We start from the raw sequence: 19810 nt of genomic DNA on the forward strand, positions 1-19810 counted from the left end.
TATAGGCAGTATATAAAGTCCCAGATGAAAAGTTATTCTATAGCATATTTTCCATAACATGGTAAGTGGATAAACTTCAAATATGCTTGAATACCTTTCCATGGATTCTGTAGCTAATTCTGTTGCACAAATAGAATTTTGATCCCCTTCTTCATAGTATGTTAGTTGAAAGATTAAACTACTTTCACTTCATGATATTTTTCATATTGTTTCAGTAGTGAATGTGGGTATTAACTATATCTTTCTGAACACATGCAAAATGCCAATGTAGTAATAATAAATGATATTTATTGATTGTTTGTTGTATGTCAGGCACTGAGTGGTTTATGTCCATGTCCCTATTTAATGTGTTACATTCGTATAAATAATTACTCTTACTTGGTTTAATTGTACTTTTCTTCTGGTGTTCTCTCCCTTGGGCCTTTCTCTGCTCTCTGTTTGTTTTTTTACTGCACTACTCTTTCCCCACCCACCTTCAGTAAGAATTATTCAGTTGCTAGTTGTATCATTCACGTTTCAGAGCTTCATTTTTAAAAAACAAGTGCTTTCTTCCCTTGTCTCTATCATTAGCCAAAAACCAATTTGACATTGGAAAAAAATACAAAATCAGATTTTGACCTAAATTTTGACTGATTTAGTCAAAATGGTTCAAGTGGTTTGTGTGTATAAACCTGCCTCTAACTAAAGAAACATGGGCTGAAGCGGAGGAGGTCTTTGAATGTGAAGTGGTAGATTTCACATGAGTATAGAATCTTTTGTGAAGAAATCTGTGACAGAGGATGGAAGAAAGAAAATAACTCACAAAAGGTGTGGGTGAGGGGTTGAAAAAAGAAAACGTGTAACACAAAATGTGGACATTTGCGAGGTGTGCTTCAGTGCTTTGCATTAATAATTTGCATATTAAACAGTCACGAGTCTTCACATTAATGAATCCCTAACTAGTCTTTGACACAATACACTGATACCTCCCTGGAGGAGTCATTATGGCCTATCATGTCAATGATCCACATATTAATGACTCTTTTACACACTCATCAACAGGTAGCCTAATAAGCTCCATTGAGTCTTTTTCATTTGCTTTTTAAATGTATCCTCTCCTCCCTCCCTTTTGTAATACCATTGTGAAGAATTGACAAAAAGGTGCATTAAGATGATTTTAATGTATGAAGTTCACAAAAGCATTAAATTTGGGAATAATGCTTAAGAGACTTACTGAGCCTGCCTAGAAAACTTTTCAAATGCAGTTAAATAAAAATACAGTTTGATAATAGGATTCTTATTCAAATTTTAACACAAACCATCTAACCCAATTTACTTTTTTCCCTGATATATTAATTTATGAAATTAGTAGCATAGGTAGAAGGAAATTGTTTGTGAAATGAATTGCTTGAGAATGGAAATAAATTCCAACAGATTTCACATTATAGAGGCTACTAAACACTTGTTAAAACTAGTAAAACTCAGTAACTGATAGTATAAAAAAATTAAAACTATGGAGGAATGCTAGCTGTATATCTAATCGTAGAGCAATCCAGAATTATGCTCAGGATCTAAAAAGTGACTTCATAACTTTTAAATTTAACGTTTAAATAAAAACAATCCCAGCAAGGGATCAAGTATCTTAACATTTCTAACTAACTTGCTTTGGCATGTTTTAACTTTTGTAAGCCAAATTATTATATTTAATATATCCTGTGATGTCTTTAAAAACAGAAGAGCTATTTTCTACTATAAGAAATACTGAAGAATTGCCCTTCCAGTACTTTTATTGGATTATACACCATTTCAACTGATTTACTCTCCAGAGATGGGGGAAAAGTATTGATACATGTTTGTAATTCTTTTTCAAGAGCCAGGAATGGGACAGAAGTTGAATTAGTTTGATACTTTGTTCCCTATAAAAAATAACAAAACAACCACATGAGAACATCACCAGTTCGAGGAACAGCAGAGACCTCAAACGCTCAGGTGAGTGGTGGCGTTTGCTGCTCTGGCCTCGCACCTGCCACTCTCATTTGGGCAAGAGATCTCTCTCCTGAGAGGTGTCACTTCTGAATAATTTGATTTCAAAATCTGGAAGTCTCATGCCCCTTTGTATTCACTTCCTGTCTGAACCTGTCCAAACATACAATGAAGGTATCAATTTAAAATTTTAATTACCTTTTCTTAAAATGGTTTTCAAAACAATATGTAACACAAACGCTGCAGAGCTTGGATGTCCGAGCTCAATATTTAACAAACCAAATAACTTAGGTGATGGTTACTGTAGAGTACACAGAGAAAACGTGTTTAAACACATTTTCTTTTTCTTTTTTTTTTTTTTTTTTTTTTTTTTTGTCTTTTTCCGTGTCCGGCAACGGATCGCAACCCTCAGTGTCGCCCCCGCACCGGACCGGGACGGCAACGGGACCGCAACCCTCGGTGTTGCTCCCGCGCCTCGCTCAGCCAGCGAGCGGGAACCGGTCTGTATGTGGGATCCGAACCCTCGGGCGGGAGCGCCGCCGCGCTTCCCAAGCTGTGCACTATCCAGTGCGCCACCAGGCCGGCCCTAAACACATTTTCTTTAACTGCAATTAACTGGCTCAGGATCCATGACTCTGTGATAATGACTTTCTACACAAACAAATAAATACCATTACAAGGAAAATAATGTCCAATATTTAGTATCCTCAGGAAAAATTACACACGGCTATACTCTGATAAGTTTTGCAAGATGGAGGCAGGAAAAAGCTGTTAGCAATCACTTTGTGGGGGAATTGTGGAGAATCAGAATGTCGCACTTAAGAGGTAGCAAGATTCTCAGCTGGACTATCACTTGTTTCTTGTCACCCACCTGCTTCATGGGTGACAATTACTTCCTTTAAGAACTCAGGTAAAATAAGGAGTTTAGGCTAATAAGTTTAAGAATTTTTTTTTCCTGGTATCTCTCTGATGCACATTCTTTAGTTTTTCCAGTATCCATCACTTAAAAACATTTACATTTCTCTCTGTCAATAGAATATAATTGGCAGGTGGTGGCAGAGGAGTCCCTTGGGCCAGGTTTACCTATAAGTCTTTTTCCACTTAAAATTCATGAATTCTGCTTGTAATTACATCTCATTCCAAAGCAACCTACAATTTTTTTGGTTCACACTTGGACCTCCAAGATTCTACTTAATTATGCACTCGATTTTCACAATTTAAAGCCTCTTTAGAAAGTACACATCTTTACAGAATTACACATAGTGCTTGGTTCAATCACGGAATTAAATATAAGAAGTCTTTTTCTCCCTGATTCCTTTGGAATGAGCTAGAAAAAAAAAGCACCTACCTGCTTTTACTTAGACCTGCAATCCTTGGTAGGAAACAAAGTGTTAGAAATAAGAAACTTACCAAAGAATTTGCCAAAAAGGTTATGTCTTTCAGTTACTTCTTTTCCTGCTATTGAAAGTTCCTGCACCATGAAGGCTAAGTAAGTTTAAGCACAGAGGCAATGGGCAATGTTCTAATTTAGAAATTGAAACACAGAAAATTTTCAGGAATGTAGTAATTCAGCTTTATGCAAAACAGTAAAATTACTCAATAAAACCATCTGGTCACTGAAGTCGTGATATGTTCTTAGTTACTTGAATGTTTGAGCAATTCATTACAGTTTACTCAAGGGGCTTGTGGTTTTTGCCATGGTTTATGGTTACATTTTAAAGGCAATAAATGAGCTTGTATAATAGTAACTATTCAATACATATACTTATCTTAATCAATTGTAGATATTGATAATGTTCCAGTATAAGAAAGTTCATGGAAAGATTCATATTATGTCTTAATTCTATTTTTCCATGAAGTTTTTGAACTACTTGTGTTTGAAGAGTTTTACTTGGACATAAATAAAATAATGTGGAAATAAGTCATTGTATGATATGTAATAAAAAATAATATTATGACTAACCCACAAATTGCGCAGGTAAGATTTCTGTGTATTAAATTTAAATTTCTAAAGCTGATCATAGATTTAACTGAGAATTTATCTTTGACTTTATTGCAATTTCAAATTAGCAGTTATTATGTTTTTTTTTAAAAAAGAGAAATTTATAAATTAAAAATTTGTAAATTCATAGAATACTCCAATTAGTTACATAAATATAGAGCTCTAAAACTGGAAGGCAAGTCATTTACTATCAAAACTGAGAAGAGCCAGTTGATTCCATTCTGAGCAATAAAGGGGTTGATAGGTAGTGGCTGATTGGCCATGGAAAAGAATGGTCCTGGGGCTCAATCAGGTTTTAGCAAAGAAGTCCCTTTATCTGTTTTCAGTGCTTGCCATGGGTCCTATAGGCAGGTCACTGGGAGTGTACTGTATTTGTGAGCCCTAATCTAGTGCTGTGCTTTCACTTTACAGATAAGAAATGTGATGTCCTCAAAAAAACAAGGTGCCTTACCATCTCAGATTCAGCATATAAAGGGAGTATAATGCCATTTAAAAATTCTGTTGTTCTTTCCTTGAGATTATTTCTTGCTTCTTTCAATGCCTGATAATAATGCAGAACTATATTCATTTTATTTTCTTTTCTGGCATTATCATCAAGGAACTGAACTTGATGCATCTTTTCATCCCAACTCCTTCTGCATAATGCCTTTAATTTTTTTTCCTTAGACACTTCTGTTCACAATTAGACATCTCTCTAATTATCTCTCTTTTGATCAAATATTTCTTCTTCTGTCTTCGGTTTTATTCCTGATCAAGAGAACACTACTGGTATTTTAACACACACACACACACACACACACACACACACACACACAAAGATATTAAACTGTAATAGTTGGCTAATGTATTATAAACTTTACCTCTGATTAAGTACAAGTCTTTGCTTTCTTTTTTCCTCCAATATGTAAGTAGCTATGAAATGTCAGAATGCTAGAAATTCAATTTTTATGGAAATATCAAATTAACATTATGAAAAAAATGGTGCACAAAGCAGCACGTAATTATTTATCCTATGAAAACCTGTTCATTATTTCTGTGAGCATCCACTTAGTATCAATGCTGATATACTGTTAAGTGTCCTAAAAAATATTTCAAATGAGTTTCATATCATTTCTGATTTAAAAGATCATTTATTTTCCTTTCTTTCTTGAGGGGAAGGAGGGTAAAGGAAATCAAATGAGACCACAAGCTTTGAACTAAGAGGACTGGTCCAAACTTCTTGAGTAGTTTAACATTCACCTTTTAGTTATTTGTCATAGAGTAAGAGGTTTTACCCAAGAATTCCAAGTTTGGTCCTCTTTAGACAGTTCTGAGCACTTTCAGCAGAGAGTTAAGGAGAACATAAATACAACATTCATGACTCACTTTGGAAATGATTCCTTTTTGTGCCAACATTTTGATTCCTCGTGGAACAAAGTTACACCTCACTGCTTACAACCTAATCCTGCCATTCACCCTCACTGGGTAATTCTATCACATCAGACTTAGATTTTGTGGAACAGATCTCTGAGAGGTTCCACTCTCATTTTAAGAGACATATGGGGTTTTAGCACAATGGAATTATAGGACCTTAGGAAAAACCATATTATTACCTATACTAAAAACAACTACATTTTTGATGGTGTTAAAGTTAGCCACAATTCCAAAAGCAGAAGTGCAACATATCCAGAAACTGCAGTAATATTAACATGGCTCCTAAATCCTGACACCGAATAAATCAATTGGGTAATAAAAGAAGGTGTGAATGAGCATTCCAGTGCAAACTGTATTTGGAGAGGTTACTTTTAAATAAAAGATTACTTTCACTGGAGATGTGCTGTTTTTTCTTTGGAGGGTAGTCTTCCGATAATAAGGGTATATTTTAAAAGGTTAAGCAAGTATGCTATCACAGGCTGCAAATTTTACTTTTAAAAGCAGCTTGTGAAATAAGATATGAGAGAATGTGGTAAACATTAAAAAATATAGATAACTCCAAGTAAATGAAGAAGCATGGAAATTGGTTTCTAATGATCAGTGTGTATTTACAACATCACTAATAATAGTAATAATAGTGATAACAATAATAAATTTATTAAACACTTCCCTATGTTGGAAATTGTGCTAAGTAATTACTATGTGTAAAGAGTAGACAATATTTTGAAAAAAAAAATGAGGCAGAGAGGTTAAGTATCTTGCCCGAGGTCACATGGTTAGTAATTGGCTTAGTAAGTATTAAATAACAGGAAAGACATATTTGCATGCAGGACTTTCTGCTCTTTTTCACTATGAATTGACCCTCTATGGAAAAAACACTGGCATGGTGATTAAGAAACTTGGATCTAGTTATGTCTTTGCCAAGAATTAGCTTGTGTGACTTCTGCCATAATGCTTAACTGGGCTTTGTTTCTTTGTCTATAAAATGATGGGATGGAATTATCCAAGTGTGAGGTCCCTTACATATCTGAGATTCTATGTGAATTAGAGGAATTCGGCATAAAAAGTAAAACAAACTTTCCTTAAGTTACATGAGGCTCAGAGGTAAAAGAGTCTGTAGGACTTACGTTTTTGAATGATTAACAGCTGACTCAGAAACACAAATTATTGTTTGCTGTAAATTTATTAGACAGGTTGAAAACACCTTTTAATTCCTATTCCATCAATATTTCATTATTTTATTCTGTAAGGCACATAAGATAGGTCTATTCTTCAATGTGTTTTTTCTATTCTGGGTATGTTTGAGATACATAAACAATTATTTTCTTCTGTGTATACAGCTGCAGCTGTCTTTAGTATAATTGGGTGTGATTTGCTAGACAGTCTGAGGCATAAAGAGGTACTTCCTGCACCGTATTTCTGAGTCTTAGAGTATTTGCTCGCAACCCCTTTTTATACATGTGGTTAGACCAGAGTATTTCTAAACACTTGTGCACCTCATGTAACTCTGAGGTTCCACTGGAGGTTCCAGTTAAAAATCAGATTCCCATTCCCCACTCCTGAGATGCTGATTCAGTAGACTGGGTTTCAGGCCCCTGATGCAGAGTTTGTAACAAGTACCAGGCCATTTTCAAATAGGAGGTCTGTGAACCACATTTTAAGAGGCAATTTTGGATTTAAATTTGTGCCTCTGGAGCTAGCTGGCTACCAATTGGTTCTCTGGCTTTTAGTCTTTCATTTTCCTAAGTTGTTTCTTGAATTATTTGACATGTTCAGGATAATTCTATTTTACTGATAAGGTATTTGCATATGATGCCTTAAGTTTGGAATTGCTGCCCTTCTTTTGTCTAGCTAATATTACTTCATGTTCTGGTTTAGTTCAGAGGCCATGTCCTCCTGGGAGCTATTCTTACCCCACTCTGCACTTCACTGAGCACATACTTACTGCACTCTGGGGTTATTGCTTTATTGAATTGTCCACCCTCCCTCACTGACCTGTGAGCACTTTGAGGGTAGGGACTCTGTCTTGCTTACTGTAGTGATCTAGTATAACATTTGAAAATTTGTGGGTACTCAATAAATATTTGTTAAATGATGATTGAATGAATGAATGAATATGGATTGCTATAAATTTTAAACTATTACACTTTATAAGCATAACTATTGGCTGGAAACCATTCAGTTCTTCCTATATCCAGCACATATTTATTTAATATCTTCTTTAGGTCATCTCATAAAATTTGAATATTACTTCCTATTTCTTTGAAGTGGAGGTAAATTTACCTCAAATTGTAAAGATGATGTAAGCCTTTGTGCAATGATATTGTGAGAGAAAGGAAAAGTGATATAATCTGGACATTCTTGTATTCTACAAGCACTAGTTTTCATTTCCCATGTGGTCAATAGCCTTCCAAACTCAACACATTTCCTTTAATGAAACTCATACTCTTCTCTTCACCATGCTTCTCCTCTTAATTTCTCTATCTCAGCGATGGTTGTTCCATCCTTTTAAATACTCATACTAGAAACCTCCACATCATCCCTCATTTTTCCCTCATCCTAAGTATTGTGTAAACAGTAGCAAAGCATGCTGCAAATTCACATAAAACTAGAAAGAAGTAGGGGAGCTGAGTTTGGTGCCAGAATGTCCATTGAAATGAATGAGTCTCCCAACTGCCTGTCATCTCGGGAGGGGTGGTCTGCATAGCTAAATCCAGTGGACTTGGTGCACTGAGATACATTGTTGTCTTCATCAGGAGTGGCAAATCTGACCTCACATCAAAATCATTTCAGGGAGTCTCAGCACACTTGTTCTCTATTTCCCCTCCTCACCAAGCACAGGTCTATTAATTTAGAATTTACAGATATAGAACCTGGTGTTTCTGATATGAAAGGCAATCTGGGGAACAGTTGTATTTGAGAGCTATAGTGTTAGTGAGAGAAGAGAGGAATAAGGTTGCAGGGCTTCTGAACCATTGAGATGCTTAAAGTTCTATATGAGCTTGATTCCTAGAGCTTTAGAAATTCACCTATGTAGAATGCCCAAATCTAGTAAAAGCAGGTAGGCAAGGACAATTTACAATATTATGGACCCAGGTGAAGAAAGTGTAGATGGGGAAACATTTTATTTCCCCCAGTGAAGGACTAGAATAAAAACTAGGAACCTAGGCATAATTTGCTGGTCCACTGTCCAGGCATGTGTACCAGAGGTTAGGGAAGAAGGCTGAAAGAGATGTCTGCATGGCCACCTAAGAAGCAGGTCACCCAGCACATTGGACACCAGAAACCAGCCTGCAGATGAATTCAAGAACTTGCTGACTTGCAGTGCTGAAATCCTCAGTTAACTGAAATCCTCAGTTAACTACCAGACTTAACTCTCTCCACCAGTCTTGGAAGAATCAACACTGTAGATTTCTAATTCCCATGAATGCAACCAAGGTTAGGCAGAGAGAGGCATTTGAAAAATCTATGTACAGAAAATTGACCAACAAATCATATCCATGCTACATCAAATGTTATAACTCAAATTTGGTTCTTCTCCTCATTACCTTTACCCTTAACCCACATCATGCTGTGCCAGAAATGTTGCAGGAGCCAAAGGACTAGTCTTCCTCCTCCACTGTGGGTCATCCCACCCAGGCTCTCCTTTACATTACCTCCAGAGATAGGTCCCTAAGAGTTAATCTGACTATGTCTCTCTCTCCCACCCCCAGTCAACTGGTGAAAAAGTACCTAAGGAATTTAGTCCTATTTTTCCTGGCATTCTAAACCCTTTACAATCTAGCTCCTCAACCTAACTCCAGTTCTGTCCCTTGGCATTCTCCCACCAAACACAGTCCAAAACCTCTGAATATCTCATTGTTCCTGGATGTGTCTTTTCCTTTTGTACTTTCTTTACCGTCATCTTTGACCACCTGTTGTTCCCTATGCCTAGAATGACTTTATCATTTTTCTCTAGTCTGAAAATCCTACTTACCCCTAAAGTCTAACTCAAAATATTACCTTTTCTGTGTGAAAAATTCTCCAATTCCCCAAAGTGTCCTCCTTATTTCTGTCCTCTCTTCTTTTCTCTTTAAAAAATCTATTATATCCCATTATTAATTATGATATTCATCACTTATTATAGTTATAATACCCTGTTGATGTGTCTATTTCCATCATTACATTATAACTTTCTTAAGGTAAGAGGCTAGAGATTATTTACCTTTGACTTCCCAGTGCTTATTATAATTCATGGTATACGGTAGGTATTCAAAATATATATTAGAATGAAAGACAACTTTATTACGACATTATTATGTGTCAAGGACTGTGTTAGCCACTGGGAATACAGAAAAACAAGAAACTCCCCTGATCAAAAGGTACTCGAGAAACATAAAGGGGAGATGAGAAATCTTCAAAAATACATTTTTCTTATATCACAATTGTATATACTTCGGAGCCCTATCATCAGCAGCCATCAAGTTCTTTTTCTTTCTCCTCAAATGTTTTAAAGGTTGGAATTAAACTCCTTAAATGTAATTGGTCATATGACTAATACTTTTAATTTCAGAATGGGATTCTATTTATAGGCATTCTCTAATCTAGGCCAGAGAGCAGCTCATTTGTCTTTAGAAATTATTTGAAACAAGAGCTAAACTATTTAGATATTTTAAGTAATATAGTAAGTCCCTGCAAAACAGCCACCCAAAACAATAACTAAATTCTAATCATTTTTTTCCCAATTCCTTCCCCATAACTTGCCCCACCTGATGTAACCATAGTCTTGAAAATCTAGCTCTCTTTTTCATATAACTCTTTATTATATTCTAGGTGTTTCTTGATATGTAAATATTAAAGTTATTTTAATAGTTTTTATCTTAATAAAAAAAGAATTTTCAGGGGATGGCCAGTTAGCCCAGTTGGTTATAGTGCACCGTTGTTAACACCAAGATCAAGGGTTAGGATCCCCGTACAAGCCAGCCACCAAAAAAATAAATAAATAAAATTCCTTGGATGTATTATTTTGGTACAGTTCATTTAATAGTATATTGCTAAGATTTATCCATATTGTTATATGTCTCTGTTGTTTATTAATTTTGAATGCTATATAATATTCTTTTTTGTGATATTACATGGTTTTATATCTACTCTTCTGTTGATGGTCATTTGAATTGGTTCAAGATTTATAGAATTGATAACAGTGCCACCATGAACATTCCTTTTGCTGTCTCAGTTATGTGCAAGAGTTTCTCTTGAATATAGACCTAGGAGTGGATGAAGTGATCATGGATTATATAAATGTTAGATTTTAGGAGATGTCAGTCAAACTGTTTTCTGAAGTGGTTTTTCCTGTTTATTCTCCCACCAGCAATGTATAAGAAAGCCAGTGGTTCCAATACCATCTCCAACTCTTGGTATTAATGGATGTTTTAATTTTCATCAATTAAATGGGTACAAAATAACATCTTCTGGTCCTGATTTTCATTTCTCTGTTCCCTAATAATCCCCTTTATGTACTTTTTGGCCATATGTGTTTTTTCTCCTGTGAAATGTCTGCCCTTACACAAGGAAATGTTTGTGCTTTCTCATTGAATTATAGGAATTTTAAAAATATATTCTTGATACCTATTTGTGTTGATTTTGTGTGATGCAAGCATCTTCTCTCAGTTTGTACTTTATATTTTTACTTTATAAAGAGCCTTTTAATGAATGAAACTTTCACATTTTAATAAATTGACCAACTTTTTTATAGTCTGTTTTCTTTTTTCTTATTTAAAAAAGTATTTCATACTCTGAGGTCTAAAAGATATTTACATGTATTTTGTACTAATAATGTCAAGGTTTTTGACATTTAGGATCTTAACACATCTGGAGTTGATTTTTGAATATGTGTTGTGCCCATTTCATATTTTTCCATAAGAGCAGCTATTTTTCCTGTTTCTATTTACTGAAAGGTCCTTTATTTCCCTATAATCTGACATGTTATATTTGTCATATACCAAAATTCTAGATATGTGTGATTCTGTTACTAAGCTCTCAATCCTGTCAGTCTGTCCTATAACCAATATAACACTGTCTTAATAACTAAATCTTTGTAAGAACTCTTGAAATCAGGTAACACAGGTATCTCTTCCCTGATATTTCTCAGAAATATTGCAGCTATCATTAGCTCTTTATTCTACTCTTTAGAATCATATTTCCAAATTCTGTGAAAAACTGTTTTGGAGTTTTGATTAGAATTGAATTGAATCTGTCGATCAATTTGGGAGAGAATTAGCATCTTCATAATATATTATTCCTTTTTTTATTATACATACATGTGTGGTACAACATTGATTTTCAATAATTGTGTAGAATGTGTGGTGGTTAGATCAGTATAGTTAGCTTATTCATCATTACAATATGCAATCATTCTTTGTGTCCATTGACCAGTTCCCATCTATGAACATGGTATATTTCTTAATTATTCTGAATCTTCTTTAATATTTCTTGATGTAATTTTATTCTTGCACCTTTTCTATTAGTTTTTGTTCACAAATATTTAAATGTAACATATAATTTTTATTTATTTCCACTTTTCTATCTTATATTTATCTCTGAATCTAAAGTTTTCCCTTGTACTTCTGTATTTACATATTTTTGTAAGACACCAACATCATAATGCACAATTGGGTACCTAATCATTTGTCCCCAAAATGACTTAAAGCAGGATTCTGTCCTTTAGACTCAAGCATTGAAGTATTTTAGAGAATTAAATTAGAAAAATTATTGACAACATTTTGGTTAGATAAAAACAAAAAGCTCGGATTGTCTATTGTTTTTCCTCTACAAATGAGATTTTTAGTATTGTTATTGAAATAAAGAGGAAGCAGGAAGAATTAAATGCTGTTTAATGATTTGAGGTAAAATTGTCTATAAGGCTGGTATTTCAATAAATCCCTTTAAATGGTGAAAAAAAATAAAAATAAATAAATACTGCTTTATGATTTATATATTATTAAACACATAGACATTATGTACATGGAGGAGGAAAGTGTTAGTTGGATTCTATAAAAGTAACTCTTTGTATAGTTATTGGCCTCATTAAGCAATATAGATTTATAGAATGTCAGTATCAATTATGCAAATATTTTTTTCTAATGAAATTATATTTACATAAAAACATTGTTTTCATTTATATGCCTACTAAAGTTACCAAATGTTTTTAATAAAGTTAAAATTAAGAATCATGAGTATATACAAAACTGAATTACCTTCTTATATAATCAGGATGGAAGAATTTGCAACTCCTTTATGATATGTTGAAATAAAATTACCCTTCCTGGGATTTGGATCAAAATTGCCTGTGCAATGAAGACTAGATCTATTACAAGAGTTTATCAGCCATTGCCAACTTGCAAGATTTCTTTTGTTACAGAACAAGTCATTGAAAAAAGTCAGTAGCAGAAAATTCAACTGAGAGAGTACAAGAAAATGTGGATACTGGACCAAATATTTCTGATGAATTGACTTGTTATAAGTATACACAAAGTAGATTTTTCACTAACAACTTTTTTCCTACTGAGTATCATGGACAAATCTAAATTTTAATGGCTCCACAAATGCACCTACAAACAGTTTACATTTGAATGGAAAAGGTATTTATCTTTTCCAATTGGTATGCAGAATATGCTGGAAAAGGGATTGTGACCTGAATCATTTTAAAGAAAGGAAATATGTACTTGCATATGAGTAATCTGAAGTCTTGGCTATACAGTAGGCCTGTGGCAACATACCTATAAAGTCTTTTAACCGAGTATGAATTTAGCTGACTTTTGGATTTTGTTAGCTTTTTTTTTTTTTCTCTTTTTTCCTCCTTTTCTGGAGAGATATTAATGTTGTATCAATTCAACTGAAAGAATTTTCAGTAAAATGAAACACACAAAAAATTAATAATTGAAATGTTAGAAAGCAATTGCTACGACCACAAATGGACTGTCAGTTCATAAAACTTTATCATTTAAACCAAGAGAAAAAATGTTCTCACTTACGAAGATTAAATTCATGAATGATGGAATAATCTGCATTTACATGTATTTTTACTTTGGTTATATGTTAATATGAGTGACAATTGTTTAGAAATGTGGCATTGTGTGAATTCTTTTTAAATTTTTATAAAGCCAATTTTTACTATTGTATCATTACAGAAGATTATTTTTATTTAAATATATACAAAGTAATGTAAGAAAATATGAAAGGTTTTGTAATGTTTATTTAACCTATTGCTGATTTGAATTCCCCCTGTACGAAAATAATTAGATTTAGCCACAAAAAATATATATAACATTTTGTTTTAAATTTAACAGTAAAGAAGAATCAGTTACATCAGAAGATAATAACTTTGAGAATTCAAAGATTACAGGTAACATTTCTTCTTTAACTTTTAAACAAAATCTGTCTCTTTTATTAAATCCTACAATTAAAACAATCTTACATAGGTACAATTATATTAACTTTTCAGATACCTATATCCCAACAATTGTTTCTCCTCATGAGAACAAGGAAGACTTGGAAACCAGTAATCAAAATGTAGAACATGTAAACAGGGAACATGATGAACATAATGAAAAAGAATTAGAGTTGATGGTAAGTGTTCTGGTTGCCACAGTATTAGGGAAGATGAATCCATTTATGCTTCAAAGATGCTGCAATGCTTGCCTTTCAATAGCTTCAGCTAATATAATTTGCAAATGTGAAAGCACAGCTTATTCTGTCCTTGCATCTCTGGCTTGATCAACAAGGCACTTTGATTTCAGTATTTTGCTTCTGGTCTCTGGAGTGGCAAATTAATGACATTCATGTCTTATCTTTTTACCAGCGGCTCGAGTAATAGTTTGTAGGATTTACAAGAGAGGTAGCACTATCCTGATGTGCATTTCTAATCTTTATGACAAGTGTACTCTTAGCATAAACTCATCTGTAAAATGAGAGGGCTGGACATTTATGATTGTTAGGGTCCTGTCCAACTTTACAAGTCTATGATTCTTACATTTAGCAGCATTTTTTTTTTTTACTTCCATCCTTCTAAGAATCCCAAAGTTCCAAATCATTGTATAGTATTAAATTACCAAGTGAGAAGAAAATAGCCTGTGCCATAGTTTTTAAATGGGAAACAAATTCAGTACTGTACAATTTAATATTAAATTTGTTATCATAAATTTCACACTTGTGAACATTCAATTTGGAATTTGGGGGGGTTAGATAGTACATTTGTCACAAAGGAAGAAATAGGAGTAAATGAGACACATAATGCAATTTATTCTTTACTGTATTTGGTTGGAGCTCATATCATTGGAATACGTGGGTTCATAATCATCTGAGATTAAAATGACATTTGCCTCTTCAAGTGTCAGTGCTGAAACAGAAAAGAAATTGAGCTCATCTCTTTCTCCACATATTCCACCTTTTCTATAGTGATATGAGAGCTGCATCACTAAAGTATGCAATTTACTTTGCTCCAACTTTAAGAAACTACAAAGTTGTCACCCATTGTGAGAATTCTCACCAGCTGAAAGTTAACATCGCCATTTTTTTTTCAAACCATAGAATATAATGAAAGGGCCCTGAAAAATCACATACTTCACCAATATACCTCATTACAACGAGCAGGCTCAAATATAAAAGTTTGTTTAGAAGTTACTGAAATTGTACATCCAATAAATGAACAGGGAGCTGTAATTTAGATGCTAATTTGCTCTATGCTGACGTTAATGCATAAAACAATGAAGCCGTATAATAGATGGAAATACAACCAAATCTGTGGAACCCACAGGCATTGGCTTACAAGACAGCTGTGCAGTTGACAAGTAACATGAGCCTTATGTGAGAAGAAGGGGAAGACGTAAGATTTGCATATAATTATTGAGATCATGCAAATGTCAGTTATGAGGAGAAAAAAAAAAAAAACAGGCATCTCACTGTTAAATCCTGACAGTTGGCATCACTGAAGAGCTCAAATACATTTGAGTACCAGTTGGCAGAGGGTCATTAAAACAGAATTTGCAGAGACATTAACTCCCTCACTTTTCTTTGAGTGACGTTTTGCTATTAATAGTTTGCAGAAGCTTTGCAGAAAACATATTAATAAGAGAAACTGTAATGGGGGCACCTACAGCAAGTGTAAATGCAGCAAGGGGCACCCAGGAAGCTGCTCTCTAATTGATTAGCATGGAGCTATCAATGTGTATATCCTAAGTGAGGAGAAAGTGCAATGACAAGCAAGAATAGTTGAATAATACAATGTGATATTTGGGAGCTGGGAAGGAGAGTGATTAATTTGGGCCCCGTTTCTTACTAATCTTGTTCCCAAGACATAGCCTACGAGGATCTCCCCCAAAACATCTGGCTTCCAGAGTTTGCATGAAATCCATAAATGAAATGAGTCCAGGATATCTACCAGCTAATTACCAGCCAAGTTAATAAAACCTATCTAATTCATTCTGTACGTTTAAAAAGATCATATGGTCATTATATTTTTTGTTGTTTTTATTCCATAAGATAAATCAACGCTTAATACGAAGTAGAAGTACTGCTTTCAGAGATGAAAAAGATACATTTTCAACAGATTCAGACAATTTTCCAAATAAAGCTGAGGAGTTAGAGAAGAAGCAAATCTATGGTGAAATATGCACTGACTCTTTCAAAAGGCCTTTGTCTCCAAGTTCATCAGCAGAAAGCTCCATAAAGGGAGATTTTTACCACAAAGAACAATATTCCTCAGGAAATGAAGGTAGTCATCAACCTTTAGAGGAAATTACTTCAGATATGGGAGACATCAAGCCATTATTGGGAGATACAAGTAATGACGAATTAGTGCAATTACATATCGGCAGCAGAGAAGTCCTGGATGATAATGCTAATCCAGCCCACAGGAGTAGCAGAGTGCAAATATATTGTCCCTCCTCTGATCAACTAATGGCAAGCAACCTTAATAAAAAACATGAAGGAGGAGCTAAGAAAATTGAAATAAAAGACTGGGAATGTCTAAGAAAAGATTTTCATTCAGATGTATCTGCATATCTGGAAGAATCAACAGAAATGGAATCTTCCAAGAAGGATTATGGCAATGGTAAAGATGAGGAGGAACAAAGAATACATTTAGATGTTAATGAAAAACAAAGCAAAAATTTTCAGTCAATCTTACATGACAGAGAAAGGAAGACAAGCCACGCTGAAATAAGTGTGAAGGGGACAGGAAACCTAACTGCTCTGCCAAGCAAAGGTAGAACAATGCCCACCCAGTCAATCACAGTAGGTACATGTCATTCGCCGAGGACAAATTTAAGATGGGAAGAAGCTGTGTTAACAACCACAGAGTGTGATCTCTTGACTAGTGAAGTCACCGCTTTAAGAGGGTTAACTGGTCAAGTTTGTTCACCAAGAAATGGAAATGTTTTGAGGAATGATTATCCTTTCCAAGTTGAAGAAGAAAAATCAGATAGGATTAATCCTGAAGATCAGAATAAAATCACACAGTGTAAACAAACTTGGAATGTTCTGGAAAGTCAGGGAAAAGCAAGAGGGAGTAAGACAAATGCAACAGAGCAGATCAAAGAACAAGCAGATTGTGAAGACATGTGGGGAAAAAAAGATAATACGAGGAGTTGGAAAGCTAGTCCTACAGAAGAATTGTTTACCTGCCAAAAAACAGTGTGCTGTGAACTGTCTTCTCTAGCTGATGATGGTATTACTGAGAAAGCAGAAGCAGGTACAGCTTATATAATTAAGACAACATCAGAAAGTACTCTAGAAAGCATGTCTGCTAGAGAAAAAGCAATAATTGCTAAGCTTCCTCAAGAGACAGCACGACGTGACAGGCCCATCGAGGTAAAGGAAACAGCGTTTGATCCACATGAAGGGAGAAATGATGGTTCACATTATGCCCTTTGTCAACGCGACACAGTGGGTGTAATCTACGACAATGATTTTGAAAAGGAATCGCATTTAGGTATTTGTAACGTACGTGTAGATGAAGTAGAGAAGAAAGAAGCCATGTCTATGTACAATCCTGGGAAGACACATGACAGGGAGAAACGTAGCCCTGGAAATGGAACATCTGCAGAATACTCACAGGTCATTACAGGCAATCAGAAAGCAACTTCAAAACGGGATTTACATTTGGGAATGTTACCAACAGACAAAAAAGTAATTCCAGAAAATAGAGATCGTGGGCAGGTCCAAGAATTATCAAAGAAAATGGACTTAGATACTGTTGTTCATTCTGCTTTTAACTCAGACATGAATGGAGCTTCTCAGAATGGCTCTAACATTTCCAAACACCATACTAAAACTTCAGTGCCATCTTATGAACAGGCAATTGCTGTGGCTACTATGACTCTGCAGTCTATTTCTACTAAATCAGAATATAATTGTAATCCAACGAGTGAAATCCAGGGTATTGAGAAGCACCCTCAGCCTTGGCCTAAACCTGAAGAAGTTTCCAAAAGTTCAGGAATAGTGACATCAGGTAGAAAAGAAAGATGTATAGGCCAGATTTTCCAACCAGGAGAATGCAGTGTGGAAAAATCTTTAGGGCCAATGATTTTAATCAGTGCACCTCTTGAGAATGTGGAAGAGGTGAGGCATGAAAATGAAGGATTAACAAATTCTGGACAATCTCTATGCTCTTCAGGTGACAAAGAATCTGAGAGTTCTGCTTCTGCTAGTCTCCCTGTTCGGGAAAGTCCAGCTCAAAGCAATGAATCTCTGCTTTCGAAATATACCAACTCTAAAATACCTTATTTCCTTTTGTTTCTGATATTTCTTGTAACCATCTATAACTATGACTTAATGATTGGCTTGGCATTCTATCTTTTTTCATTGTACTGGCTATCCTGGGAAGGGGGAAAACAAAAAGAATCTGTCAAAAAGAAGTAACTTCAGCTCTATTATTATTCTCCCTTAAAAGATAAGCTATTTAGCCCCAAACATTTGGAATGGTGAAAGAGACTATTCATTGTTCAAAGAGCCAGTGCAGTTTTTCTCTTGAAGGATCATTTAAAAAGGAATGCGTATGAAGTTTGCTCCTTCATATAAGTAATTATTCTATATAGGACCATTATGTTTGGATCATTAAATACCTATATGAATATGAGATCTGAAGCACGTCAAGTTGAAATTAGGTACAGCTGTTGCTCCTTAGCAGGCTATGAAGTTGCAATGCTTCACGTCTCTTCACTACTTAAAGTGCTATTTCTTGCATTCATTTCTTTTGCAGTAAAGCTTCATTTTTTTCCCTGAGTATTTTCCCCCCTGTGGTTTTAAAAAATAGATAAAACATAGACAATGGCCGGGATTTTTTTTAGTATTGACCATGAAATTTGCGCTTACCACTGTATCATTTATCAGTACATTTTAATAGATCAAATATTTGTACCTCATTTCATATTTTAAGGAAACACCCAATGTATATTGCAATGTGTAAACTTAAATTGAAGAAAAATTACCTTCACTTGAATAATACTTTGTATATGCACACACACACAACACACATGCACACACCTTATAGCTTCTTTATACTCACAAAGTCAGGGCATTCATAAGACAATCTGACAAAGACTGAAACAACTGGAAGATTATTTTTCAATTGCACAAAATTTTATGAGTGGCCTATCTTTAAGCAATGTTTTTCTCTTGTAAAGGGAGACACAGCTGAACAATTTCAATGTCAACTATTATTCGGAGTTGAAAATCTAAATGCAAAGTTCCACCAGCATTGCTTGAGAGTGAATTTTTATCTATAAAGCATAAGGCATTAAATAATAATAATTTTTTAAATTCCAAATGAACTATTTGTTCTTTATGTTAGTATTTTTGTCTTCAAACATATTTATAATCTTTTCTCATTATAAGATAATGAATTTTCCCCCAAGGTACATTTAGAGAACAACCAACCAGTCATAGGTGATATTTATTATGTGGTTATCAGGATGTTGATGATGACTCAAAATTTGAAGTAGGCAAATAGTTATATGTGGAAATCTACTGAAGAAATGAATATCTAGTACAGCAGTGACTTTGTTGTTATTACCTATACCTAAATGTGTGAAATAATGGAACTAATCATTTTAGTCAAGTAAGGATAATGCAAGGATTCATATACAATTTATTTCAACAGCTATTTATTGAATGACTACTACATGCAAAACTCTGTGCTCTGTTCTGTGGTACTCTATACAGAGTATAGCTAGTCCTAGGCATAGGTCCATAGTGTGATACTTGTGACTTGGCTAGGAATATGGAAGAAAGTCGCAGGGAGGGAGCCTATTTGGATGATTCCTTTTTTTATACAAACTTTTTTCAAGAAAATGTGACATTGATCTTCAGAGAGAAAAAGTAATCTGTTTGTTTACCCATAAAGGTAAACTCAATGAGTAAAACTTGCTTATGTTATCCCAAAAATCTAAGAAATAT

At 34.5% G+C, this 19810-nt stretch overlaps 1 protein-coding gene across 1 annotated transcript in view; it reads left to right on the forward strand.

Annotated features, from left to right (window-relative positions):
- Positions 1-19195, forward strand: part of PPP1R3A (protein phosphatase 1, regulatory subunit 3A) — a 39841-nt gene extending 20646 nt beyond the window's left edge. The window contains exons 2-4 of the mRNA XM_008572711.1: positions 13705-13760; positions 13860-13984; positions 15896-19195. Of these exons, the coding sequence (XP_008570933.1) occupies positions 13705-13760; positions 13860-13984; positions 15896-18274 (2560 nt within the window). The 3' untranslated portion in view covers positions 18275-19195. The remainder of the gene's footprint in view (positions 1-13704; positions 13761-13859; positions 13985-15895) is intronic.
- The last annotated feature ends 615 nt before the right edge of the window (positions 19196-19810 follow it).

The sequence above is a fragment of the Galeopterus variegatus genome, unplaced genomic scaffold, assembly GCF_000696425.1.
Source record: "Galeopterus variegatus unplaced genomic scaffold, G_variegatus-3.0.2 Scaffold825, whole genome shotgun sequence".
NCBI classification, from domain to species: domain Eukaryota; kingdom Metazoa; phylum Chordata; class Mammalia; order Dermoptera; family Cynocephalidae; genus Galeopterus; species Galeopterus variegatus.